The sequence below is a fragment of the Chiloscyllium plagiosum genome, unplaced genomic scaffold, assembly GCF_037043375.1.
Source record: "Chiloscyllium plagiosum isolate Xiang-an unplaced genomic scaffold, Cpla_swu_hap1 HiC_scaffold_42, whole genome shotgun sequence".
Taxonomy (NCBI): Eukaryota; Metazoa; Chordata; class Chondrichthyes; order Orectolobiformes; family Hemiscylliidae; genus Chiloscyllium; species Chiloscyllium plagiosum.
Genome location: NW_028270180.1, coordinates 17,183,762 through 17,199,097, shown reverse-complemented (window position 1 = coordinate 17,199,097; position 15,336 = coordinate 17,183,762). Strand labels below are relative to the sequence as shown.

Genomic DNA, 15,336 nt, shown 5'->3' with positions numbered 1-15,336 from the left:
AGTAGCACAAGATTCGGTGGCATCAATTATCTATGATCTACGTTAATGACTTGGAAGTGGGGAAAGTGTATAAACCATAGAATCCCCGTAACATGGAAACAGGCCATTCAGCTCAATGGGTCAACACCAGCACTCCAGAGAGCATCCCACCCAGACCCATTCCCCCATCTTTGTAACCCTGCAATTCCCATAGCTAATGCACCTATCTACACATCTCCGAACATTATGGGCAATTTAGCTTGGTTAATCCATCTAACTTGCACGTCTTGACAGGGAGGAAACCACACAGAAGCAGGGAGAATGTGCAAACAGCACACAGTCAGTGGAATCAAACCTGGGTCCCTGGTATCCCCTGATGCTGCCTGGCTTGCTGCACTCCTGCCTGTCTTCCCCGCTATTGTGAGGCAGCACTACTAACCAGTGAGTCACCGTGCCACCCACTGGAAGCAAGTAAAGATCTGCTGACAATACAAAAATAGGTGGGAGACCATACTGTGATGAGGATATAAAAAATCTAGAATGGGTTGTAGATAGGTTGAATAAGTGGGAGAAACTTGGCAGAAGAAGTAAGGAGACGTGGGTGAATGAAATGCAAAATGCTAGCATTCAGGTGCAGCAAGTAATTAAGAAGGCAAATGGAATTTTTTTTTATTATTGGAGGGTTGGAGTTTTAAAACAGGGAAGTCTTGTTACAACTGTGCAGGGTGTTGGTGAAGCTGCACTTGGAGTGCTGCCAACAGTTTTGGTCCCTGTATTTAGGAAAGGCTGAACTGGCATTGGAGGCATTGATTCCTGATGAAGGGCTCCTGCCCGAAACGTCGATTCTCCTGCTCCTCGGATGCTGCCTGACCTGCTGTGCTTTTCCAGCACCAGCCTAACCTTGGCATTGGAGGTGATTCAAAAGAGGTTCACGAAGCAGATTCCTGGGATGATGGAGTTAACTCATCAGGAATGGCTAAACAGGGTAAACCTTTATTCATTAGAGTTTTGATAAGTATGGACTGATCTTAGCGAAACGTACAAGGTGGACAATTCTTATGGGTATCCCAAACTCTGTGCTAGGAGGCTCCAGTTCAAGTCCCATTGGTTCTCTAGGTATACAACATTTGAAATGAGGAAAAAATGTGAGGGAACTTGACAGGGTCAATGCTGAGAAGATGTTTTCAAGAGAGGAGCAATCACTAGTATTGTTCCAGAATAAGAAGACACACTCATTTAACACTGAGACGCAAAGCAATTCGTTCTCTCAGAGAGTAGTGAATACCTGGAATTCTCTACTCCAGAGACCTGTGGAGGCTAGAATGTATGTAAAAATGATTTAGACAGATTTGTGAAATATTGGGGAGGGCTTTGATGATCTGGCACGATGGGGGGAAGTCAAGGCTTGGGGAAGATCAGCTATGATCTTGTTGAATGGTGGTTATTGAGGGGCTGAGTGGTCTATTGCTTCTATTTCTGAAGTTATGTTCCTCTTTCCACGTTTTCTTTCTCCTTGTCCTTTCCCCTCCTCCACTTTTACCAAATTCACCTTTCCCTCCTATCCCCCTCTTGTTACCCACCTTCCTTTATCCATCCACCTCTCCTCCTCTCTCCTTCTCTGCTCCACCTCTCCTGTTCCTTTTCCCTCACCCCATTTTCCCCTCACTCTTTCGCTTCCCATTCCCCCTATTCTCTTCACCTCCCTTCCCCAACTCCTGCTCTGCTTTTAAACCCTTTCCTTTCCCACTGCCCTTTTCCTTTCTCCTCCCCTTTCTCCCTCCCTCTCCAGGTTTTTATCCCTTCCCTTCATCCCCTTCCTCTCCTCATTTCCTTTCTACTAGCACGCTGCTTTCCCTTTTCCCTGGCTCCTTCTCTATCTCTCTCCCCGCTCTTTGTTCCTCCAAATCATTCACCTTTCCATTTGCACTCCTCTCCGCTCTGTAACCCCTCCATTTCCCAACACCACCACCCCTCAGGTCACCCCAGCATCCCCTCATGCCACCCACCTACCTCTCCCCACACCCTTTCTTCCCCCCTCCCCTTTCTCCTGCTTACCTTTATCCCCTTCTTCCCATCTTTCTCTCCCTTTTTTCCTTTCCCACCCACTTTTCCAAAACACCCCTCCCTTTTTACCCCCTCCTCTTATCTTCGATTTCCCTTGCCCCTCCATCTCTAATGTATTTCCCCCCAACACTTTTCCATTTTCCCTAAACCCCACCACTCTTCTCCCTCCCCCTCACCTTCCCCCTTTCCCCCTCCCCTGCTTTCAACCACCTCCTCAATATCCCCATCCTCACCTTCCGCCTGTGCTCCGTTTCCCCCATTCGCTCTTTCAGCCCCTTTCCATTTTCCCTTCCCCCTCCCCATTTGCCCTTCCCTCCCTCCCCCTCCCCCATTCTCCCTCCTCCCTCAACCTTTCCGCCATTTAAACTCCTCTCTTCTTCCCCCGCTGCCTTTTTCCTCCACCCTCGAATGTCTCCTCCCTCTCCTCTCCCCTTCCTCCAACCCTTTATCCACCCTGCCCTACTTCTCTTTTACTCCTTTTCCACCTTTCCCCCTTTTACCTCGTCTTCTCCACTCTTTCCCCTTCCCTTTCGTCTCCCTCCCCTCCTCTGTCTGCTTCCCCTCTTCCAGATTCCCTTCCCGCCCACTCCTCACCTCTCCCTTTCACCTTCCTTGCCCTCTCCCCTCTCACCATCCCTCCTCTCCCCTCCACCCTCTCCCATCCTATCCTCCCCTGCCCCTCTCCTCCCCACCCTCCCTCCTCCTCTCCCCATCCTCCCCCTTCTGTATTCCCCTCATTTCCCTATCCTGCCCTCCCCTCCCCATCCTCCTCTCCCTATCCTCCCCTATTCTCTCCCCCTCCCATCCTGCCCTCCCCATTCTCCCCTTTGGGTTGCCCTATCCTCCCCTCCCTCCCAACCTCTTCACCCCTTGCCCCATCCTCCCCTCGCCCAATCCTTTCTTCCCCCTTCCCCATCCTCTCCTCTTCTGCCTCTCCCCATCATCCCCTCCCCCAAATGTCTCTTTCCCTTTCCCCAATCCTCTCCTCTCCATTATCACCTCCCCCCCATCCTCCACTCCCTCCCCCTTCTCTTCCCTCCCAAACACCTCCCTCTCCCTTTTCTCCCCATCCTCTATTCTCCCGCCCCTCCTCCTCCTAACCTCCCTTCCCGCACTCCCCTTTCTCCTCCTCACCTCCCTTCCCCCTACTCCCCTTCCTCCTCCTACCCTCCCTTTCCCACCCTCCCCTTCCTCCTCCTAACTCTAAGCTTACTTCTAGGGAAAGTGATGGTGTGTTCATGTGGTTTGATATGGAGGATGTGGGGGTATTTAGAGGCAGTAGGACACCCTGAAATCTCCTGTAGTCAGGGGTACACTCTATCACCCCCAATGCCCCCAGTTTGAGGGGTATATTTGTGTGCGTGCAGCTCCAATCACACTGTTCACAGTGAGTAGTTACCCGTTGGTCTGTTGTTGATGCCAGCAGTTGGGATTGAGTCTGGGAGTTAGGTATGACTCCGGGAGTAGGAGATGATTCTGGGAGTTGGGGAAGAGTCTGGGAATTGGGGGCAAGCCTGGGAATTGGGAGACAATTAGGGAGTTGGGGTTGAGTCTGGGAGTTGGGAATTGAGTCTGGGATTGGGAGACAGTCCGGGAGATGGGATTGAGTCTGGAAATTGAGAATTAGTCTGGGAATTGGGGGTGGGTTTGGGAGTTGGGGTTGAGTCTGGGAATTGGGAGACAGTCTGGGAATTGGGATTAGGTCTGGGAGTTAGGGGATGAACCTGGGTGTGGGGGGGGGGGGGGGGGGGGAGGTTTGAGAGATGGGATTGAGTCTGGAAGTTGTGGATTAGTCTGGGAGGTGGGGTTAAGTCTCAGAGTTGAGGTTGGGTCTGGGAATTGGGGGACAGTCTGGGAATAGGGATTGAGTTTGGCAGTTGGGTATGAGTCTGAGAGTTGGGGTTGAGTCTGGGAGATGGGTTCAAGTCTGGAAATTGGGGATTAGTCTGGGAATTGGGGATGAGTCTTGGAGGTGGGTTAAGTCTAGGAGTTGGGGTTGAGTCTGGGAATTGGGGGACAGTCTGGGAATTGGCATTGAGTCTGGGAGTTAGAAAATGAATCTGGGAGTTGGGGATGAGTCTGGGAGTTAGGTTCGAGTCTGGGAATTGGGGATCAGTCTGGGAATTGGGGATGAGTCTTGGAGGTGGGGTTAAGTCTAGGAGTTGGGGTTGAGTCTGGGAATTGGGGGACAGTCTGGGAATTGGCATTGAGTCGGAGAGTTAGGAAATGAATCTGGGACTTGGGGATGAGTCTGGGAGTTGGGTTGAAAGTGTGTTGCTGGAAAACCACAGCAGGTCAGGCAGCATCCAAGGAGCAGGAGAATTGACATTTCGGGCTGGAGCCCTTCATTAGAAATCGATTTTCCTGCTCCTCGGATGCTGCCTGACCTGTTGTGCGTTTTCAGCAACACACTCTCAACTCTGATCTCCAGCATCTGCAGAGCTCACTGTCCCTCTGGGAGTTGAGTCTGGGAGTTGGGGGTGAGTCTGGCAGATGGGGACAGTTTGGGAGATGGGGGATGAGTCTGGGAGATGAGGACAGTTTGGGAGATGGGGGGGTAAGTCTGGGAATTGGGGGTGAGTCTGGGAGATGGGGGGTGAGTCTGGGAGTTGGGGGGGTGAGTCTGGGAGTTGGGGGGTGAGTCTGGGAGTTGGGGGGTGAGTCTGGGAGATGGGGGTGAGTCTGGGAGATGGGGGGGTGAGTCTGGGAGTTGGGGATAAGTCTGGGAGATGGGGGCGAGTCTGGGAGTTGGGGGGGGAGTCTGGGAGTTGGGAGTGAGTCTGGGAGATGGGGGTGAGTCTGGGAATTGGGGGTGAGTCTGGGAGATGGGGATAGTTTGGGAGATCGGGGGGTGAGTTTGGGAGATGGGGGGGGTGAGTCTGGGAGATGGGGACAGTTTAGGAGATGGTGGGGGGGGTGAGTCTGGGAGTTGGGGGTGTGGGAATTGGGGAGAATTGACCACAGGGGAGTGGGAAATAGAAGTTCGGGCCGAAAACACATCAAAGTAAACTTTTCTCTGTTTCTCTCTCAGAAAAGGGGTCGGCCTTGGTCTGATTGGCGCCGGGTTTCCATGGGAGACGATGACGCAGGCGGTTTTGGATTACCTCTCAGCTGGAATGCCTTGGGACAGTGCATTGAGAGACAGCTCTCGCTCTCATTGTTAAGCAGATTGGACATTGTTAAGCAGAGAGAGAGGGCAGCTCGCTCTGTCTCGCTATCTGCCCCCTCCTTCCTTCCATCCCTCACTCCCCACCCCTTCCTGCCCTCCCTCCTCTGGGGGGTGGGGGGCTTTTCCAGCTTTTTCCTCCCCCCTCCCTCCTTCAGCGAAAAACACGTGAACGCGATTGAGCAGCGAGAAAATAAAGGCAGCACTTTCAGCTTGTCTCACCTTCACTGTGCACCCTCTCCATTCACTCCCAGCACCTTTACTTTACTTTTTTTTTCCTCGTTTTTTTTTTAAATAGAAGGAAGGACAACAATCCACTTTCTTTCCTTAGCCTCCACTTTCCTCCCTTCCCTTTTTATTTCAAAGCTGCCACCCCCCCCCTCTTTTTTTTTGTCTTGGCATCAAGGAGCTGAATTCTTGTGTTTCTGTAGGTAGTGTAAAAATTACCAGCACTGTCCACCCCCTCCCCCCCACCCACCCACCCCCTCCTGCTCTCCCAGCCCCAGCACCAGCACCGCTTGCCCGGAGTAGGGGGAACACAACGGATTCAATCGGCTCCCCAGTCATGAGCACAAAAAGTGATGAAGCTAACAACGGTGAAGAGGAGGTAAGGTTTGGGTTTGTCCAAGAGGGGAGGGAAAGGGACACTACACTGCACTCGTTCTCTTCTCTTTCCCCCCCCCCCAGGCTTTCACCTGTCACATTCATCCTGCTTTTTCCTTACCCCCCCCCCCTTTCCTGCTTTTAAAAAAAGTTACACTTTTTGAGCAAAAGTTTTTATATGGGGGTGGTGCTTACTCACATTCTCATCCTGACTTTTAAGAAGTTTTTGCTGTGCAACTTTTTTTTTAAAAAAATCACCTGTTCATCTCATTTTTAGTTGGTCACTCGGCAATCTATTTTTTTTAAAGTAATGTTTGGTTTCCTGTTTAATAATAGTATTTACTGGTTGTGGAGGGATGTGGCTTGCTTAAAGGGCACGTTCAGGAATGGAACCGTTGTGTCGTGTTCTTGCAGGTTTGCACTTTAGAAGTGAGGGTTTCACTAAATCTCGCATTGTTGTATTTTTTTAAAATAAGCTTTTTGTTAAGTCTCCTCCAGTTTTAAGACTGTTGGTGTCACCCTCTCTCCAGACTTAGACTTGCCTCTCTCTCCCTCTGCCGTTTAGTTTAATAAGGTCTTAAAGCGGGACTGTCCAGGGGAAGTTCAGACCGTAAGCCTGGTTAATAGACAGCGCCTCTTTTATAGAGAGCAAGACCTCGCTGGTCTTTTTTCTTTCTTTCTCTCTCTCTGCAGTATTTTTGTTTTTGTTTCCTCGGAGATTTGTCTGAAAAACAACGAGGAGCTCGGCATCTTAAACACGCCAAGTTGTGTGCTTTACAGACGCTTAGAGTTCCTGCCTTTAATTTTGGGGGACTTCCGAAATAGATTTCGGAGTCACAGAAACCGGGCCAAAACCTAACAGTCATTCCATTTTTAATGACTTTTTTTTAGTTCTGAGAACTGGGGAAGAATATTTCAGTGTGGGAGAAGGGTTGAGAGTTCAGTAGGTCATCTGGTTTGAACTTGGAAGCAACTCTGTTGTTTTATATATAAAAAAACCTCGACTAGGATCAGTTCACTCCTTCTAAAGTGTTCTGCAACCACTCGCCCAGTTAATTCTTGCAGTTTCTGGTGTAACCAGACTGCAGTCGGTTCTCATTTTAACTCCGAGTCTGCCATCCCTTCATTTATAATAAATGTCTATTTTTTAAAAAAAAGGTCAGATTGATTCAAAGATGTAATGCCACACCTCTGGGGCTGGTGAGATTTGAACCCAGGGAGCTTCGAGCTTAGAAGTAGGGACTCTGCCGTTGCGCCACAAGAACTGGTTTATCTGTGTTTTTTTAAAAAAATTCGGGGACACTTGTGGGGTCAGTGAGATTTGTACCAGGACCTCCTAGCCCAGAGGTAGGGTAACCACTTCAAGACCTCATCTCACTTAAATTCCCAACTAATGTCTTGCCTGTGTGTATGGAGTGGGAAAGAGAAATGGTTACAGGTTGGAGTGTTAAATCCTCAATGTTCCAATTTATCGACTGATGATCAGTCTGCCCATTATGTCCACTCTCTCCTGGAACGTGCCACTTACTTTGTCTCCCTTGTGTGATTAACTCCCTGTTAATGAATTTTTCCCCACCACAAGGTAACTTGCTATGCTAAAATACTCCTATATCCTTGGGCTGTCTTTGGATTATCTTCATGTGCCCCGTGGTTAAGTTTCCCCCTACCATTGAGGAAACCATTATTCCTCACTTGATCAAAATTCCTTTGTTCTCCAGTTGACACTGGCCTGAGTCTAACTTGCATCAGTTGACTAACTAAACTAGCCCAATTAGTTTGAGGCTGATCACAGCTTGCTAATGTCTGTTGGAATTGATGGGAATTAAATGTAGATTGAAATCTTTAAACAACTTCCTCTTCCCTTGCTTTGAGGGGAGGGTGGAGGGGTGAGAGCCTTTCAGGATTGTGAGCAAGCAGCACAGTTCAGAGTTCTGGTTCACGTCAAGGGTTGGGTTAGAGAAGGTTTAAATCCAATTCCTTAACAGTCATGTGGCTGCTTTAAAGGTTGTGCCTGCTGTATCCTCCTAGATGAACACTAGTTCTAACTCTATTGCCACAACTTAATGACTCTGGTAATCTTGTGCAAGTGTGTCTGGCCAAGAATCACCTGACTGCGGGCATTGAGCAAACCTAGATCTCCTAACTTTACTCGACCATATCTTAATCCTGACTTTTACAATAACTAAGGCTGATTTTAACTGCAGCTGTTCACAAGCAAACTTTGGTTTCCAGAATGTATGGAATGAGGAGTAGTAACTGGGCCATTCAGCCCCTCAAACCCACTCTCGGCTATTCAAATAAAATCGGAGGGTGTATGGTGACTCTGGTTAGCACTGCTACCTCACAGCACCTGGGTTCGATTCCAGCCTTAGGTGACCGTCTGCATGTTCTCAGTGTCCGCATGGTTTTTTCCAACATTGCAAAGATGTGCAGGTTAGGTGAATCGGTCTTGCTAAATTGCTGATAGTGTTCAGGGGTGTGTAGGTTAGTGGTAAATGTAGAGTAATAGGATGGTGTCTGGGTGGGTTACTCTTCGGAGGATCGATATGGACTTGGGTCAAATGGCCTGTTTACACACTGTAGGGATTCTATGATCCTATGAATAGGAAAGGTCTAGAGGGATATAGGCAAATGCTGGCAGAAAGGACTAGATATATTTAGGATATCTGTTCTGTGTGGGCTGAAGGGTCTGTTTCTGTCTCTGACTCTGTTTGTGGTCGCCACTTTCCTGTCTGCAAACCTCTCCCTCACCAAAAATTTGGAGTTACTTGATGGTCAAAAAAAATGCTCTAACTTGGCTGGTTCTTCAATAGATCTGGGAGTAAAATTGCCTGTGGACAAATCCTCCTGGGACCTTGTGCATCTGAGAAGATTCCACAGGAATTTATAAATTCATGTAACTGCAGCTGCGTCGTAACAGTGATATTGGACTGACAACCGATGGAATTTTGTTTGAGTTTGCCAGAGTTGCAGTACCTAGAGGGCCTCTATTGGTGACTCTACAGATGGGCCCTCTAACATGTGCACTTATTCCTCCACCCCCCCACCCCCACTTCTCTGAAGGCCTCACTAGAACGAAGTTTAATGTTCCTAATCTGCAATACGTGCGGTGCTGAATGTTGTTAGCAAGCATCAACATAAGTTTTTAAAAAGTGGGACTTCTAATGAAAAATTGAGTTTAAAGGAAAAATACTGGAGAAACTCGACAGCATTTGTGGCGAGATGGCCGCAGTTAGACTTTTTGAGTAGTCTTCTCTTCAGAACTCTGAATTGTTCACACCGATGAGAGTAGAAATAGAATGATGTGGATGTACTGGGGTGGACAAAGTCAGGAACCGCACGGTATTGGGTTACGATCCCAACAGGTTTACTTGAAATCACAAGCTTTTGGAGCCTGACCAAGGAGCAGCGCTCCAAAAGCTTGTGATTTCAAATAATGGACTGTAATTTGGTGTCGTGTGACTTGAAACATGGCTCCGGGCTTCAGCTGTTTGCAGCATTGGGGATGTCCCTGTAGCGGGATGGATGAGTCGTCCCTCAACTAGGACCAGTGCCCTTTTAGAAAGCTTCTCCAGGGGGGTTACGAGTCGAGAGTATGGTGCTGAGAAAGCACAGCAGGTCAGGCAGCATCCGAAGAGCAGGAGAGTTGAAGTTTTTTGCATAATCCCTTAATCAGGAGTCAGCACACTCTCCTCTCCTCCTCTCCAGCATCTGCGGTCCTCACTTTCTCCTAATAACCCCATCATCCCACCATCTGCTCTTCATGGAAGAGCTTATGCCTGAAACGTTGACTCTCCTGCTCCTCGGATGCTGCCTGACCCGCTGTGCTTTTCCACCGCCATGTTCTCAACTCTGACCTCCAGCACCTGCAGTCCTCCCTTTCTCTGGGGATTAGGGACCAACATCTAAGAATTATAGAGGAATTAAATTCATTACGTTAGACAATTAGGAAGGGAATAGTTTCCTGTTAGTAAGAGCAATTAAGGTGGGTTAAATATGCAGGAGGAAGTAAAAAAGAAATTACTGCCCAGTTATATGGGGAAGGAGAGTAATACAAGCATTTTTTATTTAATGCTAGAGGTTCAAGAATTTAGATCTCGGTGTAGGGGCACAGTTGCAAAATTTGCAGCCGTATATTACTGTTATGGCTTTGTGGAAATGATGTGACTCCGAAATAGTCAAGTAATCATGAATGAGGTGTTCAATAATGAAGGGAGGTGGCCATAATGATTAAGGATAACATTGCAATGCTAAGAGGACAACATCAAGAGGTCAAGAACCAAATCTTTGAGAACTAAGAAACCAATTGCGTGCTGCCAATAGACCACCTGTTAGTGGAAAAAGATATAGAGGGACAAACTTGCAAGGAAATGATGGGTGAAAGTATTAGAGGATTTTAATTGTCTAATAGTGGGTTGCACGAACAGGGCTGGGTAAGTGTTTTCAGGAAACTTTTCTATGCATTTCAACCTAACCAGAATGACTTCACTACTAGGTGAATTGAGTTGCGCAAGTGGATAATGTCTATAGGGAAACACTTCACAGAATCATAGAATCCCCACAGTGTGAAAGCAAACCATTCAGCCCATTGAGTCCACACTGACTCTCCAAAGCTCATCCCACCTGATCCCCACCCCCTTGCACTACAACCCTGCATTTCCCATGGCTAATCCACCAAACCGGCAAGTCCCTGGACACTATGGGGCAATTTTGCATGACCAATCCACCTAACGTGCACATCTTTGGATTGTGCAAGGAAACCCACACAGACATGGGAAGAAAGTGCAAACTCAACATGGACAGTCACCGAAAGGTGCAATCAAACCTGGGTCCCTGGCGCTGAGGCAGCAGTGCTAACCACTCTGTCACTGTGCTGCCCATTATTGAGGGATAGTAATTATTGTAAGTTTGTTTTTGATGTCAATGGAAAAGGAGAAAGTGAGGTCTGCAGATGCTGGAGATCAAAGTTGAAACTTTATTGCTGGAACAGCACAGCAGGTCAGGCAGCATCCAGGGAACAGGAGATTCGACGTTTCGGGCACAGGCCCTTCTTTCCTGAAGAAGGGCCTGTGCCCGAAACGTCGAATCTCCTGTTCCCTGGATGCTGCCTGACCTGCTGTGCTGTTCCAGCAATAAAGTTTCAACGTCAATGGAAAAGGCTAAGGAGCAATCTTGAGTAAAAGTGATTAACTAGCTTTGTCAATCGCTGAATAAGTGATTTGATCTAAAATTGAATAAAAAATTGACTGTAACTGACTTGCTTTAAGTAAAGAGTGGTTAGATACAGAAAAGGTATATTCCTCAGGTCGGAAGGTAGGGCAGATAAATTCGGAGTGCTGTGAATGATGGAAGAGATTAAGATTTAGACTAGATTCTGAACAGTATGGAAACAGGCCCTTTGGCCCAACAAGTCCAAACTGACCCTCTAAAGAGCAACCCACCCAGACCCATTTCCCCATATTTATCCCTGATTAACGCACCTAACACTATGGGCAATTTCACGTGGCCAATCCACCTGACCTGCCTCCCACATTGTGGGAGGAAACTGGAGCACCCGGAGGAAACCCACGCACAACATGGGGAGAATTGTGTGGAGTTTGCACAGTCACCGGAGGTGGGAATTGAACCCAAGTCTCCGGTGCTGTGAGGAGTTTTTGACCAATGCCAGGTGGCCAATGCAACCCTGAACTGGGCTGAATTTCGGAAGGTTCCAAACAGAATGGAGAAACAAAACGAGAAGCAAAAGGCAGAGGCCGCAAAGGGATTAGCAGCAAACATGCAAGGTGCATTCGAGTGAATTCTATATGCACAGTAAAAGGATGGTAAAAGAAAGAGTTGACTGATTTAAGGAACCAAAATGGGATTTAATCATGGAGGTATTGGCATAGTGAGTATTAAATGAACAACTACCATCTCAATCCTGGGTAAAGACTGATGCAGTCAGGGTCATGTCGATTGTGAATAGATTTTGGGCTCTTTGAAGAGTTTAAAATTGATTTTTGAATAGTTTCTTTAGAATTGAACAGGGTTGGATTGCTCTGAGGAGGCTAAGGCAAGTGAGGGTGGATCTTGAAGAGGTGCTGACCATAACTTGGCTGTATCCCTCACCACTGAGGTGGTGTCAGAGGACTGGGGAATGGCAAATGTCCTACTGTTTTGGATGGATGGTTTAAAAATAGTCTCCTAGTGTTCAGTGTTTGGACACCTGCTCTGGACGTACATATTTAGATGTGGATTGTGCCGAACAAAACAGTTTCAAAATGTAAGTGTGGTACAAAGCTGCAGAACTTCAGTAGGTTGAGCAGACAAGTGACAGATTTAAGTTTAAAGCAATGTTTAGTGCAGCATGATTCTTCCTTTCAAGATGAATGAGGGGAGATAATAATAAAGGAGGCAATAATGAAGGAAGTGTAGGAGGGGTGCCTGGGTCCATGTACATAAATCATTGAAGACAGACTGAGACTTGTTAATGAAACATACTTGTAGCCTTTAATTGGGTGGCATGGTGGCTCAGTGATTAGCACTGCCTCTCAGCACCTGGGTCCCAGGTTTGATTCCAGCCTCAGGTGTCCGTCCGTCCGTGGGGTTTCCTCCAGGTACTCCGGTTTCCTCCCACAGTCCAAAGATGTGCAGGTCGGATGAATTGGCCATGCTAAATTGTCCAGAGTGTTAGGTGCATTAGTCAGAGGGAAACTGGTCTGGGTGGTTTACTCTTTGGACGGTCAGTGTGGACTGATTTCCACACTCTACAGAATCTAATCTAATAATGAAAACAAAATTTATGTTAAACCTGTGTTGAAGACTGCTTCAACCTGATTTGAAGAATTGTGTACAGTGCAGAATGCCACACTTTAGGAAAGGTGTGAAACTATAGGAGAGGGTTTGGAAAAGATTCAAGAGAATGATTCCATTTAGTTTTGTGGAGAGACTTTATAGCGGTTTATAAAATGAGATGTATGCATGGAGTTAATAGTAGTTGTTTATTCCTTAGGATGGGGGATTCAAGATGAGGGGGCACATTTTTAAGGTGAGATGAGAGATTTTTTAAAAAAAAAAAGGACAACTTTTTTACATGGTAGTTCACACAGAATGAACTTCCTGAGAAAATGGTGTTAATGTGCGCACATCCAATGTTTAAAATGTATTTTGGATAAGATGACTAGGAAAAGTGTGGAGGAATATCAGCCAGTAGCAGGCAGTTGGTGTTAGTTTAGTTTGGAATTGAGGTTGGCATGGGCTAGTTAGACCGAAGAGTCTGTTTCCGTGCTGTGTGGCTGACTCTGACTCTTAAGTTGGAGCAATTTCCTTTGGCGAAGATTGACAGGAGAGGCTCAAAATCATGACGGGCATTGGTGGGTAGAAGAGGAAGAGCTGTTTGATAGAAGGATCGCGAGGGAGCACTTTGGGATGGCTTTTAGCAAAAGAAGCAATGGTGACACAACTGGTTCATGCTACAAGTGGGTAGGCTCTGGAATGTTCTGAGGGGACAGATTCAATTGGTGTTGAGGATGGGATTGGACAGTTATGAGGATCAATGTACAAGGTTGTTGGAAGAGATGGAGAGAGGTTGGTATCAACAGTGTGGTGATGTGCTATTGGCACAGACCTGAGGGCCAAATGACCAACTGTACTACAACAGCTCTTGGAATAGTGATACTTGGTGTCCCCGATGGTAATTCCCTCATGGCATTTGGTGAGCATTTCCACATGCACGCAGTGAGGATCATTGTGATATGGTCTCCAGCTATGGGCCAGGTGGTCTTGAGTTCAAGTCCCACCTGTCCCAGTGGTGCCATAACATCTTCCAGTAGGGTAAGAGATCCAGTCATTTTGGAGAGCGTAATTATTTGCAGTGTCAGTGAGCTTTGGCAATGTTGGAAACCTTCACTAGCAACATAATTTCCCAGTGACTCAGGGTTGAAGCGACCTGTTCTGTATCTTCTTTTTAAGACTTGGCAAGATGATCGAAGTTGATAGTGGCAGGATGTGAAAGGAGAGATGTTTTATTTTCCAGTGATTCTTTGTCCTCCCAGATGCCGGTCAAAAGAGGCAGCGGGGATCAGCCCTCTGACATGGGATTGAGAGTTTTGCAGCAGTCCGAATTCCTTTTGGGGTGTTGCAGAACCTCGAGGGTTCAATTCTCCCTGTCTGAGCAGGGAAGAGCTTTTGAATTCAGCCACAGGGGGATAAAACCCTCCTTTTCCTATCATCGGTACCTTGAGTCCACTTCCTGCAATGGAATCCAAACCAACAGTTGAGGGTTGGGGGAAGGGGAAGGTTTCCCCCTCGTAACTGTATTCTCAGCACCCCCTTACCCCACGCACCTAATTCTATTCCAAGTTGCTGCTTACTGTTGGAAACAGTGATTGCCCAAGAGTAGTCTGCATCAGAAATGGTAAACCGTTCAAGTGGCAATGGTTCCTGATGTTAACATCTGGGCGAGGGGGTTTTGCGAGAGTAAGCTAGCCTATAATGAAGTTCACCAGACCTGACTGGTAGCTACTTTTCTTAAACACTACCTCCTTAAATCCCAACACACGCACTTTCCTTGAACTTTTCCTATTTTATTTCCACTTGTTCAAAGCATTATTGTGGGCAGCACAGCGGCTCGTGGTTAGCACTGCTGCCTCACAGTGCCAGGGACCCAGGTTTGATTCCTGCCTCCAGGTGACTGTCTGTTTGAAGTTTGCATATTCTTCTGGTGTCTGTTTGGGTTGCCTCCAGGTGCCCCAGTACCCTCCCATAGTCCAGAGATGTGCCAGTTAGGTGAATTGGTCATGTTAAAATTGCCCATAGTGTTCAGGCATGTGTGGGTTAGTTGCATCAGTCTGGTCTGAATGTAGAGCAGTAAGGAATGGGTCTGTGTGGGTCCCTCTTTGGAGGGTCAGTGTGGCCTTGTTGGGCCAAAGGGTCTGTTTCCACACTATAGGGATTCTATATCGTTAGCTAGAGGGTTAATGTGGGCTCTTGCTCTCCTATACATGCACACGCGCAAATAACCTCCCAGTGCCTGCTGATTAACACAAATACGAGTCTAACATCAGGCACGCTTCCGAGACGTTGTGACAAGATTATAAGAGTTCCAAACTTTATTGCAACATCAACTATTTAACGCCAGTTGCTTGTTCTCTGATGTAGAAGCTAATCCGGATTGGTGGTGTTCATGTGGGGAAAGTTTATTCTGCTTCCTGTTTCTCAGGAGTCTTTCCCTGCAGTCTCTCTGCAGTTGGTTACTGGAAATATCTGCAAGTGTTCCAGTGTCCACACCTGTGACCAAACTATTTGCTACTAACCCACTCTGTCTGTAGCATAATTGAAAGTTAATGAAATGCTGCGCTGTAATGGAGTGAATCCACTAACTATTTTGCCCATCTAGTCAAATCAGGCTAAATAACAAGTTTTTTTTTCCCCTACCTTGCTTTTTGGCGTTTTAGAGTATTCATAGCAATGTAACTACATCTAGCATTTCCAGTCAGCTCCTGTGCAAGCAAAGTACTGCAGCTGCTGGAAACCTGAAATAAACA

General features: G+C 47.2%; 1 protein-coding gene across 7 annotated transcripts in view; it reads left to right on the top strand.

Annotated features, from left to right (window-relative positions):
* The first annotated feature begins 5,201 nt into the window (after positions 1–5,201).
* LOC122542628 (RNA-binding protein with multiple splicing 2) overlaps positions 5,202–15,336 on the top strand; it is a 110,428-nt gene continuing 100,293 nt past the window's right edge. For 2 of the 7 annotated variants that reach the window (XM_087982033.1, XM_087982031.1), the window contains exon 1: positions 11,655–11,699. In XM_087982033.1, coding sequence (XP_087838159.1) covers positions 11,670–11,699 — 30 coding nt within the window. In that variant the 5' untranslated portion in view covers positions 11,655–11,669. Of the gene's footprint in view, positions 5,817–11,654; positions 11,700–13,414; positions 13,625–15,336 lie in introns of those variants that run through there. The other 5 variants (XM_043680616.2, XM_087982028.1, XM_087982032.1 and 2 more) reach the window with 4 other exon arrangements.